This window comes from Gopherus evgoodei, chromosome 4, assembly GCF_007399415.2.
Source record: "Gopherus evgoodei ecotype Sinaloan lineage chromosome 4, rGopEvg1_v1.p, whole genome shotgun sequence".
In the NCBI taxonomy this organism is placed as follows: Eukaryota; Metazoa; Chordata; order Testudines; family Testudinidae; genus Gopherus; species Gopherus evgoodei.
In genome coordinates this window covers 132,819,090-132,845,531 of record NC_044325.1, presented here as the reverse complement: position 1 = coordinate 132,845,531, position 26,442 = coordinate 132,819,090, and the positions used below count along the sequence as shown (strand labels likewise).

Here is a 26,442-nt window from a genome sequence, read left to right as displayed (position 1 = left end):
TAATTTACATAAGAGCCTTTGGTGAGGGACCTTGTCAAAGGCTTTCTGGAAATCTAAGTACACTATGTCCACTGGATCCCCCTTGTCCACATGTTTGTTGACCCCTTCAAAGAACTCTAATAGATTAGTAAGACACAATTTCCCTTTACAGAAATCATGTTGACTTTTGCCCAATAATTTATGTTCTTTTATGTGTCTGACAATTTTATTCTTTACTATTGCTTCAACTAATTTGCCCGGTACTGACGTTAGACTTACCGGTCTGTAATTGCCGGAATCACCTCTAGACTCCTTTTTAAACATTTTAAATACTTTTAAAATACATTAGCTATCTTCCAGTCACTGGGTACAGAAGCTGATTTAAAGGACAGGTTACAAACCCACGTTAATAGTTCTGCAATTTCACATTTGAGTTCTTTCAGAACTCTTGGGTGAATGCCATCTGGTCCCGGTGACTTGTTACTGTTAAGTTTATCAATTCATTCCAAAACCTTCTCTAGTGATACTTCAATCTGTGACAATTCCTCAGATTTGTCACCTACAAAGGACGGCTCAGGTTTGGGAATCTCCATAACATTCTCAGCTGTGAAGACTGAAGCAAAGAATTCATTTAGTTTCCCCGCAATGACTTTATCATCTTTAAGTGCTCCTTTTGTATCTCCATTGTCCAGGGGCCCCACTGGTTGTTCAGCAGCTTCCTGCTTCTGATGTACTTAGAAAACATTTTATTATTACCTTTGGAGTTTTGGCTAGCTGTTCTTCAAACTCCTTTTTGGCTTTTCTTATTACATTTTTACACTTAATTTGGCAGTGTTTATGCCCCTTTCTATTTACCTCACTAGAATTTGACTTTAATTTAACGTACTTCCATAGTGGAGTAATTATCCTGGAATAAAATCCCTTTTATTCCAAAACAGAGCATCCACCTGTGGGGCTATTCCAGAATACCTCTTCTAGCCAATTTCCTCATGTAGACACACCCTAACTCTAGAGCTCATGAGGGTTTGACTTTCCCAGGCAGCTACCGTCATGGACAAGAGAGACACAACTGAACCAGGTCTGGAAGTCAGTGGTTCTCTCAGTGATCATTCTCTCACATCCCTCCAACGTATCCCCTTCCATCAGGGAGTACAGATGTGCTTGTACAATGATGGGGTGTCACAGAATTCATACACTCCCACACAGCACTGGGCACAAAGAACGTGCAGGGACAAAGGTCTATACAGCTGGCATCCATGCCAATAAGACCCTTTCTGTCTAAAGAACCTACCCAGATGCCAGGGCTTCTTTTCTCTCAGGTTTCGTTGCCCTAGGTGGTTTGTCCATCCTGCACTGGGATTGCCACTAAGAGTTAATTAGCTTGAAATAGCTCAGATGTCAGCCTGGTCAAAAATTTGATGTCACAATCATTTTTTGATGAAAAAACTGAGTGGTTGTTTTTTTTGGAACAAGTGTCTGCTCTCTGTGGAAACATTTGATTTTTAGTTGAAAAACTCAATGCCCCAAGATTGAAACAATTCCTCTTAAAACGGAAATATTTGTATTTGGATCTGGTGCCACAATGCCTCATGGGAATTGTAGTTGAGTTGCCTCCTGTCTCCATTCTGCTCTATGGGCCAGGCTCCCTGGCAGACTACGTCTCCTGTGATGCATCACAGCAGGGGCTCCCATGACGCACCACTTCTTGCTATGGGAAGACACTGTGGAGCACCATGAGAGATGTAGTAGAAGCCAAGCCTTTACAGGAGAATGGACGCATGAGGCACCCAAGTGACAACTCCCATGGGGCACCACAGCATTTCCAAATCCAAATATTTTGGTATTCAAATTTTCACCAAAAAACCTGAAATTTTCCACAAGGGAAAAAAAAGTAATTTTCTGGCTGGCTCTAATTTAATTATCCTAACCACCAGTTGACTTGTTTATGTCACGTTGGTCCCTTCCACGCTTTTGATTCACTTTCCCATCAGTGGTTGCTGGTGCACTTGTCCAAAGCAGAGCAATGACTTCATACTGTAGCAACTCTGTAAAGAGACTGGATTTGGCAGTGAGGGACCTGCATTTATCATCTGTTTATGTATAAAGGACTCTGGGATATGGATGCAAAGGGCTCTGGGAAATGGGATGGCATGAAGAAAAAGTAGGTGGTTTTAGGATGTTGTGTGGGGAAAGCTGAGGAACCCTGTTCTAGAGGTGCTGCTCAGGCCCCTGACACCACAGAAACTGTTAGAGGGCTTTCTGGCATATGGGTAAGGCTTGTCCTCCCCATCTTAATGAGGTAGAACATGGGATTTGACTGTCTAAAATCAGGAATGGAGTGTGCCAGGCCTAAGCTTTTGCCTTTTCCTGAGCACATGAAACAGAGGGGCCTGTGCGGGTGGAGAGTTGGTGGAGAGAGAGGCTTGTTCCAACTGTCAGCATGCCTGGTCGCTGGTTGGAATGGTGACTGTTCGTTTATAACAGAGTGGGCTTTTCATATTTGTATTTTAAGTTACACCCTGGTCACCTAGCAGCTGACTTTCAAAAGCACAAATTGCATTTAGGCACCTAACTCCTCTTGACTTTGAGAGTTAAGCACCCAGCTGCCAGCTGTGCCTCCAGAAATCTTCCTGGAGTGGAGGGATGGCTGCTTTTTTTATTCTGTATCAATCTATGTAAATACATAGAATATCTCCCATTGTCCTTGGGCTGCCACTAAACCTGGTCACCTTGGAAGTTGTCTGTCAAACAGGTGCAGTGTAAAATGGCCGTGACTTACTTAGATTATCAACTCTGTGGGGCAGGGACTGTCTTTGTGTTGTGTGTCTGTCCAGTGCCTAGCACAATGGGGTCCTGGTCCATGGTTGGGGCTCTTAGGTGCTAGCATAACACAAATAATCAATTATAATAATCATCACTGAGGATGCCTGAGGTGGAGGTGCTGGGGCTACGACAAAACTGCTGTGGCTATCACATCTCAAGTCTGCAACCTAGTCCTCGCTGTGCCGTATCCTTCCTGCCACGGCCATCACACAGCTCACTTTTTATGGAGGAAGACTTCCAACTGACCCATCCTTAGCAGGATACCCCATATAGTCCAGTTGTCTCGTGGGAACAAGCAGGCACTTTTGTGTAATTTACTAGGAATCTTGTAACTCCACCACCCTGCTGGTGGAAAGGACAGACCCCCCCCTAGATCCCTTCCAAAGCCAGTGAGGATGTATATTGTTCTCATGGGGGAATATGCCCAATTCACATAAGTACACTGCTGCATGTGTTTGCTACAAAGACATGGTGCCAACGCTTGCGCAAAGGGCAGCCCTTTGCCATGGCTGCTCCTTCAGTAAGAACCAGAGAAAAAATCTGGCAATTGGTGCACACCAAGAGATCGGCATTTCCAGGCTGTTCTGTAGGGTGCAGGGGGTCACCTCTTTGAGGAGACTGTCTTATGGCCACCTCCCTCCCATTTGCAATTGCCTGTTCCCATCCCCACTGCCATTTGGGATTCCGTAACATCTCTGCAGCAAATGCTAGCTTGACAAGCCGTACTGGCAAAGGACGCCCATGCTTTCAATTGTCTTCACTGCAATGCAGGACACACGCCCTTACAGGAGCAGTGAGCCGCAAGGATAAGCCAACCCCGCAGGACCAGCCAGCTCTTGCAGACTGTAAGAGACCTCCTCAAACAGATTCAGCATCCAGCTATGTCCTAGTCTGCCCTGAGGCAGCCGATATGCTGATCAGGCCAGTCCATACTGGATGTCTCCTAGTTGACCTGAGCCACTGCTTGAAAGTTGCTCCGTTGCTTTTTCATCACTGATTAAAGCAGAGGAGGCTGAGGCCAGAATTTTCAGGACAGTCTCTCTCACACCGAGGTACCTACATAAGCAGTCAGATTTTCAGAAGGGCTAGCAAGGGGCTGCAGGGGGTGGGGGGCATGTTGGGTGCTGAGATCTTTGGAAAATCTGGCCCTCAGTGCTGAGAACAGAAAGAGAAAGTGCAACAGAAATCCAGGGGCTGCATACCTGTGATAACAGCGACCCGCCTGCATTGGCGGATGTGCGAAGTGTTATTATGCATCATCCTAAGCTACCGGTGGATCAAAAGGAACAGAGTGCAGGTAGTGAGTGGCTGACAGACTTTGTGGGATTTAGTCACGTGCCACCAGGCTTGATGGCTCAAAATTCTGAACTCGGAAGGTGCCCCACCTCGTCACCAGCCTATGGTCCCATCCCGAGCACAGAGAATTCAGGCAGCACTGGTAGTGCACTGACTAGCTGTGCCTGCATACAGTGCTCAGCACGGCCTGTAGAGCGGCTGGTGCTGCATAACGCTGGGCACAGGATGGAAACAAAATCCCCAGCACTGTGTCGCTGACGTCCAAATAGTTCTTTGTCCCCTCCCCCGCGCAATAGAAATGCATGTCGGTTTTTATCTTCTGTGTTAGAGAGATCTTCAGAGTGACTGGGATAGGGGTTGTTATAAAATTGGATGGGTGGGGTTCTGTGGCCTGCCTTGTGCAGGAGGTCAGACTAGATGATCAGATTGGTCCCTTCTGACCTATTAGTCTATGAGTCTATGAGACTGCTGCTCCCTCAGAAGGGCACCACATCTGCAGCATTTAAAGAGACCCCGCACATTCTTTTAACACAGGTTTGTATTTATTGATAGAATCATACACTGATCACGGTACATGAACCAGCCGGGACAGCGACTCACAATACGTACAAAGTTACACGTCAGGGAGCGAACGGGCAGACTCAGCACGGAGACCTCTTCAAATTACAGAACATCAAAAACACACTTACAGCCTGGCCTGAGCCCCTTGTTAGCCACCTTCTGCAGCCCCCTGGCTCTTACCAGCTTTAGATGGGAAGTAAAAGATAACCCTAAAACTAATTCTGCTCTAAAATCAGAGGAGAGCCGGCGGAGTCACTGGGAGCTGTCCCACACCTCTTGGGATTTGGCCCACAGAAAATGAAGTTAGAAAAGACCCATTAGATTCCATCAAGTCTATTCCCGAATGCAGGACTGTCCCCAACAGCACATTCTGCAGGGCTTTGGCTAGTACAGGCTTAAATTATTCAAGTGCTACTGCTCCCCCTACTTCCCTAGAGGGCTGACACCACAACCTGTACACTTGCTAGTTGGTGAGCCTGTTCCTCTCAACAAAGAGAAGAGCCAAAGTGTGCCTGGCACTGATGCCTGTGGCTACAGAAATAATGCCAGAGTCTTGGTACCTTAGAAAACAGGCCGGTTTTCCTACTGCAGAAATGGATCCTCCCCCTTGCTTGTGAGCAGCCATCAGTGCCCAGGGCTCAGTGTATACATTTCCTCAACCAGCACACACCCCCAGAGTGTAACCAAGGTAGTTCAGGCTGTGCAGGTGTTTGAACATTGCTGTCCTCTCCCATAAGGGGTGACAAAATCAATTCTTACAAGGCCAGCGTAACTGTTGTATCTCCTCCAACCCTCTGCCGCATTGTCTATTTCTCATCCTACAGAAGGGACCCACATCTTTTCAATTCCCCAGCACGCCTCAGTCACAAGATAGTACTTTGTACTCACATCATCCAGCCTTCTGTCCGTGCCCAAGGCAAGCAGATTGTTGAATTCTCTCTCCATCACCTGCCGTGCCTGAAAATAACATCAAATGAGTAACAGTAACACCCTGTCCCTGGGGAATGGCTGACACTAACACAGGAGCGCCATGCGCTTGGACAGATCCAAGTGTCCAACTACCATTGCAAGAAGGAAAGGATAGGTCCCTCCAAAAGCTTCTGGGCTGCCAGGTGACACACAGAGCTGAAGCTGGCTGGCTGGATCTTGCTACTCTAAAACAGATCCTTGACACAGTGTGAACAATATCAAACCCTCCAGTATCAATGGAAAAAGCAGAGTCCACTCAGGAGGAACCACTGCATTTCAAGGCAGAGTCGTTTGGACGACTCTTTCTTCGTGTTCTGTGAAACTGCAAGGGAGTACACACCAGGACCTCGACACCAAGGTGATGGATAACTTAGAAATACTTAAGTGGATGAGAGAATGGAGACAGATAGACAGACCGATAATATGCAATAGTCTCCTGGCAGGCCCATGGTGGAAATGTTCTCCTTACCTGGGTATTCTGAGTGGGTATTTGTAGTACAAGTGCCAGACTATTATGGTCAAAATTTTCATCCAAAGCTAGGAGTGCTCCATGGACTCCACTCTCGATGAGGTTATTTGCATACTCCCTAAGCCCAATAGACTGGATCCAGTGCATGACCTGATCATTGGTCCAGACCAAAATATCTGGAAGACAGCAGGGTCAGATATTCAGTACACACCAGACCTTGAGTTAGATCAATTTTCAGGTATCTCTTGGTCCCTGCTGAACCTTGAGGACTGCCTGTCCCTGTGGCAGGGTGACAATATGACAGAACACAGTGTGTGGCCTATATAATAGCTCAGTGGTTTGAGCATTTGCCTGCTAAACCCAGGGCTGACAGTTCAATCCTTGAGGGGGCCATTTAGGCAACTGAGGTTAAAAAAAACTGTCTGGGGATTGGTCCTGCTTTGAGCAGGGGGTTGGATTAGATGACCTCCTAAGGTCTCTTCCAACTCTAATCTTCTATGATTCTCTGCACATGGTGTACTGTGACTCCCTGTACAATTCCAGCCCCCTGTCTTTAACAGTAAAAGCAGATAGGTGCAGATGCTTGGGGAGGAGTTGGAAACCCCTTCAGCTTAGAAACAATGCTACTAAGAGAGCCACGTTCTCTTGCTGAAATCCTGGCAACCTCCCTGCCCCAACCCCAAATTCAACAGGGCCAGGATTTCACCCTTTTTTGATTTATTTACCTTGCCAAGCAAAAATAGCTATTTATAAGCCTGGGTAGATCTGCTGATGCAAGGAGGAACATTGGTGCATTTTATATTGCCTACTTGAGATCTCTGTGGTGATCACAATAGTTTAATTTTCCCAGTTCTGTTCAAGGGAGTTGAAAATACCGACCCACTTGACACAGAAACCTCCAATTCCCTGTGGAAACTAAATTCATGTGGGGGCAGGCATTCTTTAAGTCAAATACAGTCATCAAGTGGGCTCTCCCAGTAAGTTCAACCAATTCTTCATTCGAGTCCAACTGCAATAGAGCTGCTACTGGGGCCTCTTTATATCCTCAGGGCTTCTCTGCTCTTGCCATTCATCTCCCACCTGCCGTCAGAATTCCTTGTTTGTTCAAATGAACGCGATCTGACCAACAGGATCAGGACTTCAAAGGGGAACAAGAAGGAACCAGTAAAAAAGACTCTGCTTCTAAGCAAGTATTCTGCAGAGAGCAGAACTTATTAAGAAGTCACAATTTGCCGACAGCTACTCCATGGATATGTGAGAAGCCAATTTCCTCTATATATAGAAGGGGCAATGGCTAGTGACTGTATGATATCGGTTAGGAAGTGTTGCCTTTTGGATTAAAAAACAAAGGAAGGGAAATAGAAGAAGGTGGGTTCACTTCTGCTGTCATTTTCCCTGAGACACAAGCCGCTCTTTTAAATTGTTACTGACCTTTGATTTCGTGTTGGCTTTCCTCTCGCCGCCTCTGAAGCTCCTTGCGGTCATAATTTAACCTCTTCAGGCACATGATGCCATACTGGAGGCTGGTGCTGGGAAAACACAATACATGCTCAACGCTCGGGACAGGATACACTAAGACAAGAAATGGAGGAGTCTGCTTCTCAGCGAGGTTCACAACTTGGCAGAGGGAAGCTCCAAGAAAAGGTTGAACCTTGTTATCGAAACTCCCTAAAGAGAAACTCTCAAACCAAAACCAGCATAGTGGAGAAGGTTAAAGACGTTAGCACTGAGAGAAACCCTTCCAGCTAGCTCACCTTCCAGAGTCTTTGTACTCTACAGGGCCAGCTCTAGCGCCCAGATCCTCAAAGGTACGTAGGCAGCTAACAGCCCTTGATTTTAATGGTAGTTAGGAATCTAAATACTTTGGATCTGGGCCTAGGGGTTTGCTGTCCCTAGGCTGGGATATGTCTGTCCCAGTCAGTCCTGTATTCATATGCATTATCCGTCGTACTTGGGCATTCAGCCTCCACCTGTTCTGTCTGCATGGGAGGACATGGATCCAAACTCACCAGTTCAAGCCCTTTGACAGGTCAGAACTCTCTTGCCTGGGAATTCTATAGCTTTGGGCTTCCTGGTTGTTAGCTGGAGCAGGGGTTCCTGAAGTGCCAGGGAGTCCCGATGCTGCACAGGGCTCAGGAACCTGCACTTCACTCACTGGCAAGGATCGAGAGGTGTCGTACTGTCCTTGTTGAGGAGGTTGCAGTGGGACGTTCTGAAGACCCACCACGCACCCAACTCCTATTCCTGGGAGCAGGGGACACAACCCAGCTCTCAGAGAGCCAGCCAGCTCTCAGCTGCACCCCAGGGGGCTGTCCAGGAGGAATGCAGCCCCAGAGAGCAATAATTCCTCCTGCAGTGCCTCAGAGTGTCGGGGAGCATAGACTCATAGACTCTAGGACTGGAAGGGACCTCGAGAGGTCATCGAGTCCAGTCCCCTGCCCTCATGGCAGGACCAAATACTGACTAGACCATCCCTAATAGACATTTATCTAACCTACTCTTAAATATCTCCAGAGATGGAGATTCCACAACTTCCCTAGGCAATCTATTCCAGTGTTTAACTACCCTGACAGTTAGGAACTTTTTCCTAATGTCCAACCTAAATCTCCCTTGCTGCAGTTTAAGCCCATTGCTTCTTGTTCTATCATTGGAGGCTAAGGTGAACAAGTTTTCTCCCTCCTCCTGATGACACCCTTTTAGATACCTGAAAACTGCTATCATGTCCCCTCTCAGTCTTCTCTTTTCCAAACTAAACAAACCCAATTCCTTCAGCCTTCCTTCATAGGTCATGTTCTCAAGACCTTTAATCATTCTCGTTGCTCTTCTCTGGACCCTCTTCAGTTTCTCCACATCTTTCTTGAAATGCGGTGCCCAGAACTGGACACAATACTCCAGTTGAGGCCTAACCAGTGCAGAGTAAAGCGGAAGAATGACTTCTCATGTCTTGTTTACAACACACCTGTTAATGCATCCCAGAATCACATTTGCTTTTTTTGCAACAGTATCACACTGTTGACTCATATTAAGCTTGTGGTCCACTATGACCCCTAGATCTCTTTCTGCCATACTCCTTCCTAGACAGTCTCCTCCCATTCTGTATGTGTGAAACTGATTGTTCCTTCCTAAGTGGAGCACTTTGCATTTATCTTTATTGAACTTCATCCTGTTTACCTCAGACCATTTCTCCAATTTGTCCAGATCATTTTGAATTTTTACCCTGTCCTCCAAAGCAGTTGCAATCCCTCCCAGTTTGGTATCGTCCGCAAACTTAATAAGTGTACTTTCTATGCCAACATCTAAATCGTTGATGAAGATATTGAACAGAACCGGTCCCAAAACAGACCCCTGCGGAACCCCACTGGTTATACCTTTCCAGCAGGATTGGGAGCCATTAATAACTACTCTCTGAGTACGGTTATCCAGCCAGTTATGCACCCACCTTATAGTAGACCCATCTAAATTGTACTTTCCTAGTTTATCTATAAGAATATCATGCGAGACCATATCAAATGCCTTACTAAAGTCTAGGTATATCACATCCACCGCTTCTCCCTTATCCACAAGGCTCGTTATCCTATCAAAGAATGCTATCAGATTAGTTTGACACGATTTGTTCTTTACAAATCCATGCTGGCTATTCCCTATCACCTTACCACCTTCCAAGTGTTTGCAGATGATTTCTTTAATTATCTGCTCCATTATCTTCCCTGGCACAGAAGTTAAACTAACTGGTCTGTAGTTTCCTGGGTTGTTTTTATTTCCCTTTTTATAGATGGGCACTATATTTACCCCCTTCCAGTCTTCTGGAATCTCCCCCGTCTCCCATGATTTCCCAAAGATAATAGCTAGAGGCTCAGAAACCTCCTCTATCAACTCCTTGAGTATTCTAGGATGCATTTCATCAGGCCCTGGTGACTTGCAGGCATCTAACTTTTCATGCCTGCTGAGACACACCATCAGGGGCTGCAGTACACGGTCCTCACCCCACGTGCCATAACAGGCTGGCATTAGGGACAGGAGATCATGGCCTTGCCTCCTCCTCGCCCCTAGTGGTGCACAAAGGGAGCCAGACCTGCACTGACAGCCCCCAAGTGTGTGTGTGTGGGGGGATGCTCCCTGCCCCCAACCACACACTTGTGGTTAAGCTCCTGCCAGGACAGCCCGGCTGCAGTTCCCCAGTGAAGTCTTTGTAACCCATATGCTGCCTCTTACGTCCAGGTGCAAGGCCTTGGAGCTCTTCTCCGACTCCTCGGGGACAGGCTCTGCCCACGGTAGTGACCCCCTGGTGACGTGCCTGGGGAGGGCAGAGGGAGGAACACCACAGGAAGGTCTGTCACCTGCAGATCCACACAGCACTCTCAACCCTCCAGGGCTTCAGGATCTCCCCATACATGGCCTGCAAGCTGATCTGGAGCAGCAGTGACAGCAAACTCTTGTCTAGGAACTCCCACTCTACAGCCGACAGTAGCAACTCCAACTGCAACCCCAGTGTTCTTTCATGCCCTCCCCCAAATACAAGGTCAGAGAAATGGATGAGCTGCTTCCATGACTGCTCCAGCAGGTGAACAAATGGTGGGACAGACAGATGAGCAGAAGGGGCCTTTTACCTTTGTGGTTTGGGATGTTCTACTCCTGGGTCAAAAATTGCACTACCCCTTGTGGTTGACCTGGATTGAGTGCTTTCGTGCCATGCAACCACCTACACTGGGGATCTGCAAAGGGAATTTCATGAAGGAGAACATCAGCCTTTCTACGTTGTTCCAGATCATCCAGTTTGAACCTGAATAACTCTTCCTCCAAAGCCGGTGTCTGAGAATGCTCAGCCACACCAGCTGGGTCTGGCTAAAATCTGGGGAGAATCCCACTTAGGAACCCTTGAAATCACAAGACCTACAGACCACATGTTCTATTCTGTTTGCAACAGGCCTTCTCCTTTACTGCTCAGGAAGGGACTTAATACTCTTAACACTTTCCATGGAAGACCAGCTCACCGATGGAAGCTGTCGACCATTTTTAGATGCACTCTGAGATCTTTCTTAGTCAGGTGGTCCAGCATCCGAGCATCAACGAGACACTCCATGAAGTAGCTGCGATATTGTGGGAGCCCCAGACTAGGCAGCCATTCATTCCCAATCCATTCATGGTTCATGTCCCCATAGGCCAGCGACTGTGAAAGCAAAGGGAAAAGCGTGAATACATGATGGCTCTCAGCAGTGCTGCAGACACAGCTTTCCAGGGGACTCAGTGGTGGCACTTTAGGACATGTTGAAGCAGCAAAGAATCCTGTGGCACCTTATAGACTAACAGACGTTTTGGAGCATGAGCTTTCGTGGGTGAATACCCACTTCGTCAGATGCATGTAGTGGAAATTTCCAGGGGCAGGTATATATATACAAGCAAGCTAGAGATAATGAGGTTAGTTCAGCCAGGGAGGATGAGGCCCTGTTCTAGAAGTTGAGGTGTGAAAACCAAGGAAGGAAAAACTGTTTTTGTAGTTGGCAAGCCATTCAAAGTCTTTGTTTAATCCTGAGCTGATGGTGTCAAATTTGCAGATGAACTGAAGCTCAGCAGTTTCTCTTTGAAGTCTGGTCCTGAAGTTTTTTTGCTGCAGGATGGCCACCTTAAGGTCTGCTATAGTGTGGCCAGGGAGGCTGAAGTGTTCTCCTACAGGTTTTTGTATATTGCCATTCCTAATATCTGATTTGTGTCCATTTATCCTTTTCCGTAGCGACTGTCCAGTTTGGCCAATGTACATAGCAGAGGGGCATTGCTGGCATATGATGGCGTATATTACATTGGTGGACGTGCAGGTGAATGAACCGGTGATGGTGTGGCTGATCTGCTTAGGTCCTGTGATGGTGTCGCTGGTGTAGATATGAGATGTCATCTTCATCATCTGGACCCATGGGAAGGAAATTCTGGAAAAATTCCACCACGATTTCAACAGCTTCCACCCTACCATCAACCTCAGCCTGGACCAATCTACACGGGAGGGCCACTTCCTAGACACCACAGTGCGAATAAGTGATGATCACATTAACACCACCCTATACCGAAAACCTACCGACCGCTATGCCTACCTTCATGCCTCCAGCTTCCATCCCGGGCACTTCACACAGTCCATTGTCTACAGTGAAGCATTGAGGTACAACCGCATCTGCTCTAACCCCTCAGACAGAGACCAACACCTACAAAATCTCCACCAAGCATTCTCAAAACTACAATACCCGCACGAAGAAATAAAGAAACAGATCAACAGAGCCAGACGTGTACCCAGAAGCCTCCTACTGCAAGACAAACCCAAGAAAGAAACCAACAGGACTCCACTGGCCATCACATACAGTCCCCAGCTAAAACCCCTCCAACGCATCATCAGGGATCTACAACCCATCCTGGACAATGGTCCCACACTTTCACAGGCCTTGGGTGGCAGGCCAGTCCTCGCCCACAGGCAACCTGCCAACCTGAAACATTTTCTCACCAGTAACTGCACACCTCACCATAGTAACTCTAGCTCAGGAACCAATCCATGCAACAAACCTCGATGCCAACTCTGCCCACATATCTACACCAGCGACACCATCACAGGACCTAACCAGATCTGCCACACCATCACCGGTTCATTCACCTGCACGTCCACCAATGTAACATACGCCATCATATGCCAGCAATGCCCCTCTGCTACGTACATCGGCCAAACTGGACAGTCGCTACAGAAAAGGATAAATGGACACAAATCAGATATTAGGAATGGCAATATACAAAAACCTGTAGGAGAACACTTCAACCTCCCTGGACACACTATAGCAGACCTTAAGGTGGCCATCCTGCAGCAAAAAAACTTCAGGACCAGACTTCAAAGAGAAACTGCTGAGCTTCAGTTCATCTGCAAATTTGACACCATCAGCTCAGGATTAAACAAAGACTTTGAATGGCTTGCCAACTACAAAAACAGTTTCTCCTCCCTTGGTTTTCACACCTCAACTGCTAGAACAGGGCCTCATTCTCCCTGATTGAACTAACTTCATTATCTCTAGCTTGCTTGCATATATATACCTGCCCCTGGAAATTTCCACTACATGCATCTGACGAAGTGGGTATTCACCCATGAAAGCTCATGCTCCAAAACATCTTTTAGTCTACTAGATGCCACAGGATTCTTTGCTGCTTTTACAGATCCAGACTAACACGGCTACCCCTCTGATATAGGACATGTTGGTGCAAGATGTTTTTTCAAAGCGCTTGCATTTAGAAGAAGTTGGCTGATTTTCAGCCAACTTGATTTTATTGGGAATTTTGCTTTTGCAATTGTCTGTCCAATTACTAATAAATTGTGTTTAGATAAATAACTTGAGTCAGTTCATCTCTGTCTGAGCAGACATGTTGCAGGTTAGAGAAATACAGATGAAAAGCCTGTATAAAAATTTATATTTATAATGCCCCCACCCTGGATGGATTGATGGAAGAGGGGATCCTTGGATCTCCAAGCATGACCCTCCCTGGTCTGAGCTAAGGGACCCAGCTCTGTTAGCCATGGTTGAAGCTGGTCAGAAAATAGTTTTTCCATTAGACTCTGAAAAGTCTCTCTCTCTCAAACTGCGACAAAAAATTTAAGTGTTGAAAATTTTCACAAACTGAAAAATCCAAAAATATTTTCAGATCAAGTCTATTGAACGCTTTGTTCGGATAATCTCAAAACATTTTGTTTCAATTATGACCTTTTTTTTTTACTTTTTAAACCTTAAATTAACTTAAATTTCAGAACAAAAAGTCACTTCAAACCAAAATATGGTACTTGTGCATCTCAGAAGAAGTTAAAATGAGACATTCCAGCAATTTAGAAATTTTTTTTTCCCAACTAATTTTTCAGAATGGGAAATATGTTGCATCCACCCTTTCCTGCTCACAGTTAGGTTTCAATAAAATGGCATTTTCGGATGAAAAAAATATTTTGTCAAAAAATTCCGGACTAATTCTAGCTGCAGCAAACTCTTCAATCTCTATATGTGCCCCAGCCACCACTAGAGGGTGACAGAGCATCAGGCTGAGTGGGCATGAGCTACATTGTTGTTATTAAGTGTAACCAGTTTAATACTTGCCAACAGTATCTCACACAGATGTTGTGAGCTTAATTAACGTTTGCAATATTTGGATGAATGATGTTATATAAATCAAAATTAAAACCAGCGGTCAAAAATTTTCCTCTCTCAATATTTTGTTACTTAAATTTCATAATGTAAATGTTATACTGGTAATAGGGCAACTCAGAGAATTTGCTGAGAAAAGCTCAGTGGCTCAGCATTCGCCGATGCCCGCAACAGCTGGGAGTGCTCAGCACTTCTCTGGATCAAGCCCCAAGTCTGGAAGAGAAAGGGCCTTGTGCTCCACTGCCCTGCCCCCGGTGCGATTACTGACACCAGTCTCAAGTCAGATTAAAATGCCACCCCATCAACATGGCAGATCAGCACCCTCTTTGCACCAGGTGCAGGGCAATCAAGGATCAGGCCCAAATGATACTCTCATTAACTCCAACCACATCAGCAAGTGAGCAGGACTCTCATGGGTGGGTAGGACCTGGAAGGCTACATGTGGTATATCAACCCCTGGTTTTTTATCCTTGGCAGGAAGCACTGTCCCATCTCTACGTACAGACCACCCAGAGGATTCAGGGAGCCTGGGACAAAGCAATTTCAGGGGCCCCTTCCATAAAAAAAAAGTTGCAATGCTATAGAATACTATATTCTCGTGGGCGCCCTTGCGGGGCCTGGGGCAAATTGCTTCACTTGCCCCCCCCCGGGGTATCCCTAAAATGGACCCTGTTTCAATACTGGGAGCGGGAGCAGTGTTGTCTTCCTACCAGAAAAGGCAATTTGCTTGGTGTCAGTTCAGTTTTTCTTCATTCTCCCACCTCTACCCCCCTCTATAAATGGCTACTTCCTTCCCTCCTGGGGTAATGAGGCAGTTAGCTTATGCTGCCAGATGTGCAGCACTACAGCTGTTCTCAGGCTCTTTATTACTATTGCTAACGGAAGGTCTTACTCTTTTCTCATGGAAAGGATAGTCGTGCACTGAACAGAACAGAGATGTCTTGTCTTTGGCTACAAAGCCAGCGACGCATTTGACAGGCATGGCTGATCAAACAGAACAGGTGAGGGCTGAGGTTACTAAGGATGGTGGGGAGAGAGGAGGGATTGTATCACTGCTGGAACATGGCTACACTGCCTGCCCTATGTTTTTTATGAAGTCCATGGAAGGAAAGTCCTGGCTAATATGCTCTAGAGGCGCCCAGATGATCAGAACCGGAATCCAGATCCGGACTCAAATCAGAGCTCCCTGGAAGCTGGGGGTGGGGGAATGATTTGGGCTCAAGTAGCTTATTCTATCATCTAGTCATTTGCCAGCTTTGTTAACCGACTGGGGGTGGATGGACTATAACCGGTGACCCCAGGACATACCATGTATGGGGAGATGAGATCACAAGCATTTTTACTAGAAATAGGTCCCCAATTTTAGAAAACCATTTCCAGGCAGCAGGGAACTCAGGGCTGAGAGTTACTACAGCCACGGCTGAAAGTTACTACCATTTTTGCCGCCCCAAGCAAAAAAAAAAAAAAAGCCGCTTGGACTGTGCCACTCCAAGAATGGCAGGAATGCCACCCCTTAGCATGTGCCGCCCCAGGCACGTGCTTCCTCCGCTGGTGCCTGAAGCCAGTCCTGCAAGCAGTGCTTTTAGCCATGGATTTTCCACACCTTGGAAATGGCGAAGGCCCCTTCCCCAACATGCCAAACCTCAGCCCAGGCTGTCACCTGCAGTACACAAACTCAGAAATTGTGCGCTGTGTTAGTTCTGGGGACATCTAAAACAAGAGTCAAAAGAAACATTGCATTCAACCCCAGCCAGCAATGAAAGAGCCATGTTCCTGGTGCAGGAGCGTGGAGGCTGGCTAGTACATATTATTGGTTGGTCATAGGCAAGAGATGAAGCTCCAGCTCAGTGAACATTATCCCCGCTATAAAATGAGACAAAGGAGGAGTCAACAAACCACAGGAGAAAATAAGGTTTTTCCCTTGCCTTTTGAGTGTTCTCTGCTGCTGTCTTCACCAACCTTCCAGTGACGTCCCTTTGGGGTAGGGTTTAAGGGGGAAAAGGGCGGGGCTAAATGTTGAATAACTGTCCGAGGGAGTGGCCTGCATGGAAACGGAGTGATGTGATTGGACACACACAGTGTCACTAAGGCATTCAATTTACAAGAGGGTTGTGTGAGATTCCCTGGGTGGGGGCCCTGCTCCTGAGCCCGGCTCGCCTAGCTAACAGACATGGAAAGAGATGACATGGAGGATCTCACCTGTGCCCAGCTGCCCTCCTCTGTGTCCTAATTGTAACAAATGTAGCATGTCAACAAAAACAACAGGTAAAGTCAGTACCTCTGCCACGGGGGGGATCACGCCCTTCAAACATAAACAGAACAGAACACACGTATCTGAAAGGTGATACATTGCGGTCAGAAGAAAGGTACTAGAACTAGAGGGACTCAGTGTCCTTTGCGAGAGTCCTGACCTGAGTCAGCCAGACAGGAAATGGGAATGCCCACTTCATATGCAACTCAGGAGCATGTGTCTCTTAGCTAGAGAGCAAGTGAGCACTGGTGCAATCCTGATCCTGCGTGAATCAAAGGCAATTTTGCCACTGACTTCGATGGGGGCCAGTTTTTCATCCACAATGCTGCTATGCTCCAGGAGTCCTGTTCTCCCCAGCACAGTTACTTCGGGCTTGGAGACTGGCACAGATGCCTCTAGAGCACATGCTCATTGTGACAAGCAGGTGTAGCACTGGGCAGAGATGCCAGGCTGAGAGCCTGCATTTCCCAAAGAACAGACACAAGTCAGGCAGCGGCAGTGCAAGCTTCCATCACACTACCCAGCCAGCTTGCTCCATTCCTGACCTGGACACTATGCTGGTGACCCACACTCAACATCTGCAGGGCCAACGCAGGCCGATTAACATCCCTTGTGAGGGCAGGTGGTGTGATGTGGACACCTGGCCACTACGAAAGAGACTGAGATCCCTAAAATCCTGGCCCCATTGAAATAAATTGAAGTTTGGCCAGTGACTTTGAGGGGGGGAGGGTGTCAGGATTTCACATTCTAGGCTGGCTTCTCTGCACCTTTTTTTTTTTTTTTTTTTTTTAACTAGAGGTGGACAGAGAGAGACAGTCATCATGGTCTCAGCAAAACCAGCAGGACCCTGAAAAAGGAAAACACATTTCTTACTAGTGGGAATAAAAAAGCAGCGATAGAAACTGCGCAAATCATTTTCCAAAGGCAGCTTGCCATGACTGCATGAGATACAGATCCCTTTCCATTCACCAGACTGAGATTTCAGCACTAGCACTCCTTCAGTGTTATGCGTGGTAACTGTCATGCGACTCAGATGGGAGATGGGATTAGACGCAAGAAACTAACCGTTTTGGTGGAAGTTGCCATGTTCTCCATCTCCTCGTGTGTGAGCCAGACATTTCCGGAGGACTAGAGGGAAAAGGTCAGAAAGGTCGATCAGAGAAAGGTCGATGGCACATTACAACGGGGGCACAACCGTCAGCTCAAAATTCTAGGTGAAGCAAGTTCAATTAGAGATGGTATTTCAGGTTCTACAGTGGATAACAATGAGACATATACAGACTTTACGGCTGGATTCTTCTCTCTCACTGGTTTCACACAAGGAATTTCTGCTCATTTACACCAGACTGAGATCAGAATCTGGTTCTGTTTATCTACATCTAAAGGACACTGGTGGATTCCTCACATTCCTGTAGAGACACACACTTTCAGCTTCCATGAAACTCACCTAGGGCTCCCTACGTTGGTAAAAGAGATAAGAAGTGTGACAGTATAGAATGATGAGCGGTGCGGTGCGCCCAGCCACCCCATTCCAAGAACAAAGAGCACATTTAAAATGGATAAAATGCAGTAGTATTTTACACCATGCGTATTTAATTAGTGGAATTTTTTGCTCTGGAATACAAGTGAGGGGAAAAGATGGTTACCTACTTGTAACTGTTGTTCTTTGAGATGTGTCTGCTACTTAGATGGGTGAGTTCCCAGAGCACTGGAGTCGGAGAACTTTGCCTCGCAGTACCCATGGGGCAGTGCTCAGCCACTCCCCTGGCCACAGAAGGGCAAGACCACCCTGACCCTCTCAATTCCTTTGCAGCAAATGTCAGAAGCATAGACGCCAATGCAGAGGGGACGGAGGGTGGGCCGTGGAATACACGTCCGCCTCAGACCTCAAAGAACAACAGGTACAGGTAGGTGACTGTTTTACTTCTTTAAGTATATGACATTTCTAAGTGACATTCCTATATTGGACATTGGCAGGGCTGCCACTTGGTCCTCTGTGCATGCGTCTACCAATCACTGCTGCACCCAAATCAGATGCAAACTTTGGGAAGGCAATCCTGAAGTCCTTGTTTAAACAGACTCCAAGCTCCACCTCCCACGCATCCTGCGTGGGAGTCACCTAAGTAGAATACACAGTTGCAGCGGCTACTGACAGCTACAGTGGCGTCTCTTCATGGCCAGAGTGTATACTCCCAAAGAATGTAAAGTAGCCTGGGTGGTGGTGGGGGTCTTTAAAAGAGTGCAGGGTTTCATCTTTTTTTGTGAAAATAAAACCTGGCCATCAGACAGAAGCTTATGCGTATTCTCCTGAGGGAAGCCTGCCCAAGGTAGCGCTCATTTGCCTCTGGAGGTTCTGATATGCCTGAAAGTCCTTGGGTCCTGATGGAGGGGAAGATTCTGGCAAGGGAAAGTCATCCAAGGCAGTTCACTGCATCAGCAACAAGTCTTGTTCTGGCACCATAAGATCTGGTTGGAATAACCTGAGTACAGGAGGACGGGCTCAGCAGTCACCGGCCGCTGAGATGGTTTGACAGATGGAGCCACCAACGGGACTGGTGATCTCAATCCGGAGCAGGTCAAAGAGCAGGACCTTAGGGACCGAGGAACATCCCAAGGAGTCTAAAGAGGACACTGGGCATAAGGATAAAGCATTGGTGGCCAGTAGGCACTAGGCCAAGTGCCCCTTCTTGACTATGGTACAGATGCCAATCTCAGTACCAATGGTGAGCCGCGGACAATCTCTGGTGCATATTTGATGACGAGGGAGGAGATGACCCTGACCTGGATATTGAGAAGTCCCAGAGGGTCTCTAGTGACAACAGGGGAGCCAGCACTGACAGGGCAACAAACAGTCAGACTCATCTGAAGCCCCATACGGGGGCAGCATCGGTGATGAAGAGGAATGGGGGATTGGCACTGAATGAGGAACACTCCCACATGGTACTGGAAGAGGTGCTGGTACCTAGGCTAAGGGCGTACCAAAGATGCTCCACAATCTGAGGCCCGGGTGGTGCAAGCTGTGGTGCTGATGAACCTGGTGGCTCTGTGACGTAGCCAGAAGGTGCCAATAGCAGAGCTGGGATGAGGCGGTAGAAGCCATGGTATCAGAGAACTCCTGAATAAGTGCAGAGTCCGGGACTGAGAGGCAAAGCACGTCAGATGCCACCAAGTTGCTGTTGGTATAGAGTCAGTCAGCACTGGTGCTGACGTTAATCAGTACCGGACTCAATGGATGCCTCATGGCCAGAACTGGAGTTGATGGTAGGGGCTCTCAGCGTGGTCCTGGGGAGCAGTTAGATGGACTTGCTGCATCCTGCGTGCCAGAGGGATTACAGAAGAGGAGTGTCCCCGAGCCCTGGAATGGTCCTAGCTCATTTTATGGGACCTTTTCCTCACTATACCAGAGGAGGGAGAATGACCCCTCTTCCTCTTGTGGGAAACATCAGAGCTTGAGCGCAGGGCAGCTTCGCTTGGAGGCTCCAAAAGCGACTGCCAATCAGGTGAGGGCCGTGGTCCCAAAGCAAGCCTCATGGTCTGTTCCAACTGTGTGACTGTTTGACTGTCTGGTTGTTTGTTTGAGAAGTGTGAATTGGGAGTGCTTTGTTCCAGGTGGGCCTTGAGTGATTGATTGGAGGGAAGGCTTTGAGCCGGGGCAACTGCTTTGAGCCAGCAGCCTTATAAAAAAGCAACCAGTTGCGAACCAAGTGAGCTGCCAACAGAGGAGAAGCCAACAGAGGGAGTTAGCCTGGGAGTTCTCCTGAGGGGAGTTCCCACAGTTTTTGCCTTTCAGGCTTCTATGAGCAGCAAATACAGCATCTGAAGAGGTTCTTAGAAGGAAGACAATCTGGATAGTGAGTGATTAGCTGTTGTGACCTGCACAGGATGTGCCATGTTTGTCTTTCTCCCAGCAGACAGAAGCGACTTTGTCTGTATGAAGTGCAAGCTGGTCTCCATATTGGAAGAGAAGGTTAAAGGACTAGAGACCCAAGTATTAACACTGCACTGCATCAGAGAAGATAAAGACTTTCTGGATAGAAGCCAGCGTTTGGGGACTGCAGGCATGGCATGCAGAAGAATCAGAGGGCAGTGCAGAACGGGGAAGAAAATTGGCAGCATGTCACCTCTAGAAAATGGAAGAGGAGAACCCATGTGCCTCCAATGCAGATAGAGGTAAGAAACCATTTTCAGGCTCTCTGCACAGGTACTATGGCGCAGACTGGTTTGGAAGAGTCATCTGAGGGAAAGGATCAGAAGGAGTTCCCATCGACCAGAAGGCATGGGATATATTGTCCTAGGGATGGGGGTTCCATGACCACCATTCCCAAGAGGAGGAGACGGGTGGTGGTTGTCGGGGACTCCCTCCTAAGAGGGACGGAGTCGTCCATCTGCCGTTCAGACCAAGAAACTCAAGAAGTGTGCTGCTTGACTGGAGCTAGAATTCAGGATGTAACAGAGTGTCTGCCAAGACTTATCAAGCCCTCGGACCACTACCCCTTCCTACTTTTCCATGAGGACACCAATGATACTGCCAAGAATGACCTTGAGCAGGTCACTGCAGACTACTTGGCTCTGGAAAGAAGGAAAGGGAGTTTGAGGAACAAGTTGTGTTCTTGTCCATCCTCCCTGTTGAAGGAAAAGGCCTAGGTAGGGACCATTGAATTGTGGAAGTAAATGCATGGTTACAAAAAGTGGTGTCAGAGAGAGGGCTTTGGATTCTTCGACCATGGGATGTTTTTCCAGGAAAAAGGATTGCTAGGAAGAGATGCAGGGCCGGCGCTTCCATTTAGGCGACCTAGGCAGTCGCCTAGGGTGCCAGGATTTAGGGGGGCGGCATTTTGCTGCCCTCAGTGGCAATTTGGCGGCGGGCGGTCCTTCATGCTCCGGGTCTTCAGCAGCAATTCTGCAGTGGGTCCTTCACTCGCTCCAGGACCCGCCGCCGAAGTGCCCCGAAGACCGGGAGCGCGGAAGGATCCCCTCGCCGCAGAATTGCTGCCAATGATTGGGAGTGCGGAAGGACCCCCACCTAGGGTGCCAAAAACCCTGGCACCACTCCTGAAGAGATGGGATCCACCTAACGAAGAGAGGGAAGAACTTTTGAAGCGGGCTTGCTAACCTAGTGAGGAAGGCTTTAAACTAGGTTTGCTGGAAGATGGAAATCTAAGCCCTGAGGTAAATGGGGAAGTGGGATACCATGAGGAAACACAAGGAGGGGGTGCAACATGGGAGGCCTCCTGATTCATACTGAGAAAGCAGGGCAAACGGCTAGTTATCTTAGGTGCTTGTAGACGAACACAAGAAGCCTGGGAAACAAGCAGGAAGTCTTGGTACAGTCAAGGAACTATGATGTGATTGTAATAATAGAGACTCAGTGGGGTAACTCATGTGACTGGAGCACTGTCATGGATGGGTATAAACTGTTCAAGAAGGACAGGCTAGGGAGAAAAGAGGGAAGTGTTGCACTGTATGTAAGAGAGCAGTATGATTGCTCAGAGCTCCAGTATGAAACTGGAGAAAAGCCTGTTGAGAGTCTTTGGGTTAAGTTTAGAGGCGAGAGCAACAAGGGTGATGTCATGGTGGGCCTCTGCTAGAGACCACCAGACAAGGAGGATGAGGTAGATGAGGCTTTCTTCGGACAACTTACAGAAGTTTCCAGATCACAGTCCCTGGTTCTCATGGGGACTTTAATCATCCTGACATCTGCCAGGAGAACACTACAGCAGTGCACAGACAATCCAGGAAGTTTTTGAAGAGTATTGGGGACAACTTCCTGATGCAAGTGCCAGAGGAACCAACTAGGGGCCGTGCTCTTCTTGACCAGCTGCTCACAAACAGGGAAGAATTGGTAGGAGAAGTAGAAGTGGGTGGCAACCTGGGCAGCAGTGACCATGAGATGGTTGAGTTCAGGATCCTGACAAAAGGAAGAAAGGAGAGCAGCAGAATACAGATCCTGGACTTCAGAGAAGCAGACTTTGACTCCCTCAGGGAACTGATGGGCAGGATCCCCCTGGGAGGCTAATATGAGGAAAGGAGTACAGGAAAGCTGGCTGTATTTTAAAGAATCCTTATTGAGGGCACAGGAACAAACCATCCCAATGTGCAGAAAAAATAGCAAATATAGCAGGTGCCCAGCTTGGCTTAACAGAGAAATTTTCAGTGAGCTTAAACACAAAAAGGAAGCTTAGAAGAAGCAGAAACTTGGACAGATAACTAGGGAGGAGTATAAAAATATTGCTCAAGCATGCAGGGGTGTAATCAGGAAGGTCAAAGTAAAATTGGAGTTGCAGCTAGCAAGAGATGTGAAGGGTAACAAGAAGGGTTTCTAAAGGTATGTTAGCAACAAGAAGGTGGTCAAGGAAAGTGTAGGACCCTTACTGAATGGGGGAGGCAACCTAGTGACAGATGATGTGGAAAAGCTGAAGTATTCAATGCTTTTTTTGCCTCAGTCTTCACGGACAAAGTCAGCTCCCAGACTGCTGAATTGGGCAGCACAGTATGGAGAGGAGGTGAGCAGCCCTCAGTGGCGAAAGAACAGGGTAAGGACTATTTAGAAAAGCTGGACATGCACAAGTCCATGGGCCAGATGCAATGCACCCGAGTGCTGAGGGAGTTGGCAGATGTGACTGTAGAGCCATTGGCCATTATCTTTGAAAATTTGTGGCGATCAGGGGAGGTCCCGGACAATTGGAAAAAGGCAAATATAATGCCCGTCTTTTAAAAAGGAAAGAAGGAGAACTACAGACAGGTCAGCCTCACCTCTGTCCCCAGAAAAATCATGGAGCAGGTCCTCAAGGGATCCATTTTGAAGCATTTGGAGAAGAGGAAGGTGATCAGGAACAGTCAACATGGATTCACCAAGGGCAAGTCATGCCTGACCAACCAGATTGACTTCTATGATGAGATAATTGGCTCTGTGAATATGGGGGAAATGGTGGAAGTGATATACCTGGATCTTAGCAAAGCTTTTGATATGGTCTCCCACAGTATTCTTGCCAGCAAGTTAAAGAAGTATGGATTGGATGAATGGACTATAAGGTGGATAGAAAGCTGGCTAGATTGTTGGACTCAACAGCTAGTGATAAATGGCCCTATGTCTAGTTGGCAACCAGTATCAAGCAGAGTGCCCCAGGGGTTGGTTCTGGGGCTGGTTTTATTCAACATCTTCATTAATTATCTGGATAATGGGATGGATTGCACCCTCAAGAAGTTCACGGATGACATTAAGCTGGGGGGAGAGGTAGATACGCTGGAGGCTAGGGATCGGGTACAGAGGGACCTAGACAAATTGGATGATTGGGCCAAAAGAAATCTGATGAGATTCAACAAGGACAAGTGCAGAGTCCTGGACTTAGAATGGAAGAATCCCATGCACTGCTACAGGCTGGAGACCGACTGGCTAAGTGGCAGTTCTGCAGAAAAGAACCTCGGGATTACAGTGGACGAGAAGCTAGATATGAGTCAACAGTGTGCCCTTGTTGCCAAGAAGGCTCACAGCATATTGGGCTGCATTAGTAGGAGCATTGCCAGCAGATCGAGGGAAGTGATTATTCCCCTCTATTCGGCACTGGTGAGGGCACATCTGGAGTACTGCATCCAGTTTTGGTCCGCCCACTACAGAAGGGATGTGGACAAATTGGAGAGAGTCCAGCACAGGGCAATGAACATGATTAGGGGGCTGGGGCACATGACTTACAAGGAGTGGCTGAGGGAACTGGGGTTATTTAGTCTGCAGAAGAGAAGAGTGAGGGGGGATTTGATAGCAGCCTTCAACTACCTGAAAGGGGGCAGGAGGTTACAAAGAGGATGAAGCTTGGCTGTTCTCAGTGGTACCAGATGACAGAACAAGGAGCAATGGTCTCAAGTTGCGGGGGGGAGGTCTAGGTTGGATATGAGGAAAAATCATTTCAACAGGAGGGTGGTAAAGCATTGGAATGGGTTACCTAGGGAGTTGGTGGAATCTCCATCCTTAGAGGTTTTTCAGGCCCGTCTTGACAAAGGCCTCTAAGGCCTGGTGGGGATGATTTTGTTGGGGGTGGGACTAGATGACCTCCTGAGGTCTCTTCCAACCCTAATCTTCTATGATTCTATCAGTCTCACTGCCCAAGTTCTCTTGTGAACAACTTGCAGATACAGCACTGCTCACCTCGTGTGAGGGTCACTGCTGGGGATGGTCGCCCCACCTGACAGACAACGCTTGAATCCTGGTGAGGATGTGACAGAGAGCAGCCAGCCGCTATAGCTAAACTAACAAAAACTTACCCAGAGGAACTACTAACTGCTATATGTAAGAAAAAAATTCTCAGAGACAGACCAACAAGCAGGGAGTGAAACACCACATGGAGCTCTGACTGTAGCCACACCTAGTGAGAAGAAACTGAGGGGCTGGGGTGGTGCTGCCCTTATATGGCCAGAGGAGGGGCTCAGGGCACAACGCGTGAGTGCCGCCCCTATGGGAACTGCTAGGCAAAGTTCTCTGGCTCTGGTGCACTGGACATGCACACACCTATGTAGCATACATGGCTGTGTCTACTCGAAGAAGAAAAATGGGATGAGATTGAAAAACAGAGTCAATAGTCACAGGAGCAAGAATAGCACCACAGTTACACTACCTAAGCTGAAGCATATATCACGCATCAGATTTCAGAGGTCAGGAGGCCTGTATCAGGAAGGAATTTCACCCCCACGGAAAGTATCGTGCAATTGGCCAGGTACATCATAAGGGTTTTATGTCTTTCTCGGAAGCTTCTGGCATTGGTCGGTGATGGAGACAGGATACTGGATGGACCAGATAGGTTTGCTGCAGCATGGTAACTCATATATGTTCCTTACAAAGCAATAATTTATCTGGGAACATAAGCACCGCTTGGAGGTAGATTCCCAGACTTCTAGTACTTCATCTTTTCAGAGGCTGAATGAAATCCAAACAGGAGCCTCAGTTAGCAGGTGACATTAGCACAAACCACTTTATCTTTAACTGGGAGGAAGCAGTCTGCTACAGCTTCCACCCCCATCATCTGGCTGTTTCAAGCTGCAGCAATAGTCTTGTGAATTCCTGCTCACCTGCAAGTGCCCAAGAAAAATGAAACTCTGCTCCCTTCACAGCCAGCTCCACTGGATAATCTCTGGTATCAAGTATGAACAAAAATCTGCTATTTCCTTTGGAAAAGCTGGCAGGGTACACTGTCCTCCATATCATCTTTCTCTGACAGGGGGATGGGTGACACCCCACAAATAGGTTTAAGGTCTCTGCCACGTTACATACAAGAATCTCTGTGGCTGTGAAGCACTTACCGTCCTCGAGGTGGGTGGAGCCGAAGGACTTGTCAGCGACACCATTTCCTGAATGGCCAGGCGCAATTTCAGCCGGTGAAGGGGGTTGCTGATGCCAATCTCTCTCTGGATCTCTGTATCGGACAAGGCTGACATGATAGCGCCGCTCTTCACGTTGGCTCTGCAGGCTGCAACATACCAGGCGGGCATGCCCACCCACAGCTGGCAACACAGAGGAAAGCAGGGAGTTTCATTTGCCCATCTCCACCCAGACTCTCACGCACTAACAAGGGACACAGCCGCCATTCCCGAGACTGAGAGTTCAGAAAAAAAACTACCATAGGGTTTGATCTTTTTGAATCATTCCGCTAAAGCCTTGTCCACATATCCCCAGACAATTCCTATTACAATAACAGGCTAGGGAGCCTGGTGCCATCAGCGTAGAGCTGGAATTGTTCTATGCTCTGGATACTCCAGGGCAGTGCTTCTCAACCAGGGAAATGCATACCCCTGAGGGTACTCAGAGGCCTTCCAGCGGGTACGTCAACCCATCTAGGTATTTGCCTAGTTTTACAACAGGCTACATGAAAAGCACTAGTGAAGTCAGTATATACTAAAATTTCATACAGACGATGACTTACTTATACTGGTCTATATACTATACACTGAAATGTAAATAC

The 26,442-nt window shown here is 47.5% G+C and overlaps 1 protein-coding gene across 7 annotated transcripts in view; it reads right to left on the bottom strand.

The window, feature by feature from the left end:
* The window catches only part of PPFIA4 (PTPRF interacting protein alpha 4), a 204,408-nt gene that overhangs the window by 11,054 nt on the left and 166,912 nt on the right, over window positions 1-26,442 (bottom strand). For 5 of the 7 annotated variants that reach the window (XM_030561135.1, XM_030561139.1, XM_030561137.1 and 2 more), the window contains exons 22-28: window positions 25,784-25,984; window positions 17,561-17,623; window positions 16,444-16,470; window positions 11,089-11,264; window positions 7,529-7,626; window positions 6,098-6,273; window positions 5,548-5,616 (exon numbers count right to left, since the gene is read on the bottom strand). In XM_030561135.1, the coding sequence (XP_030416995.1) occupies window positions 5,548-5,616; window positions 6,098-6,273; window positions 7,529-7,626; window positions 11,089-11,264; window positions 16,444-16,470; window positions 17,561-17,623; window positions 25,784-25,984 (810 nt within the window). The remainder of the gene's footprint in view (window positions 1-5,547; window positions 5,617-6,097; window positions 6,274-7,528; window positions 7,627-11,088; window positions 11,265-16,443; window positions 16,471-17,560; window positions 17,624-25,783; window positions 25,985-26,442) is intronic. The other 2 variants (XM_030561140.1, XM_030561141.1) reach the window with 1 other exon arrangement.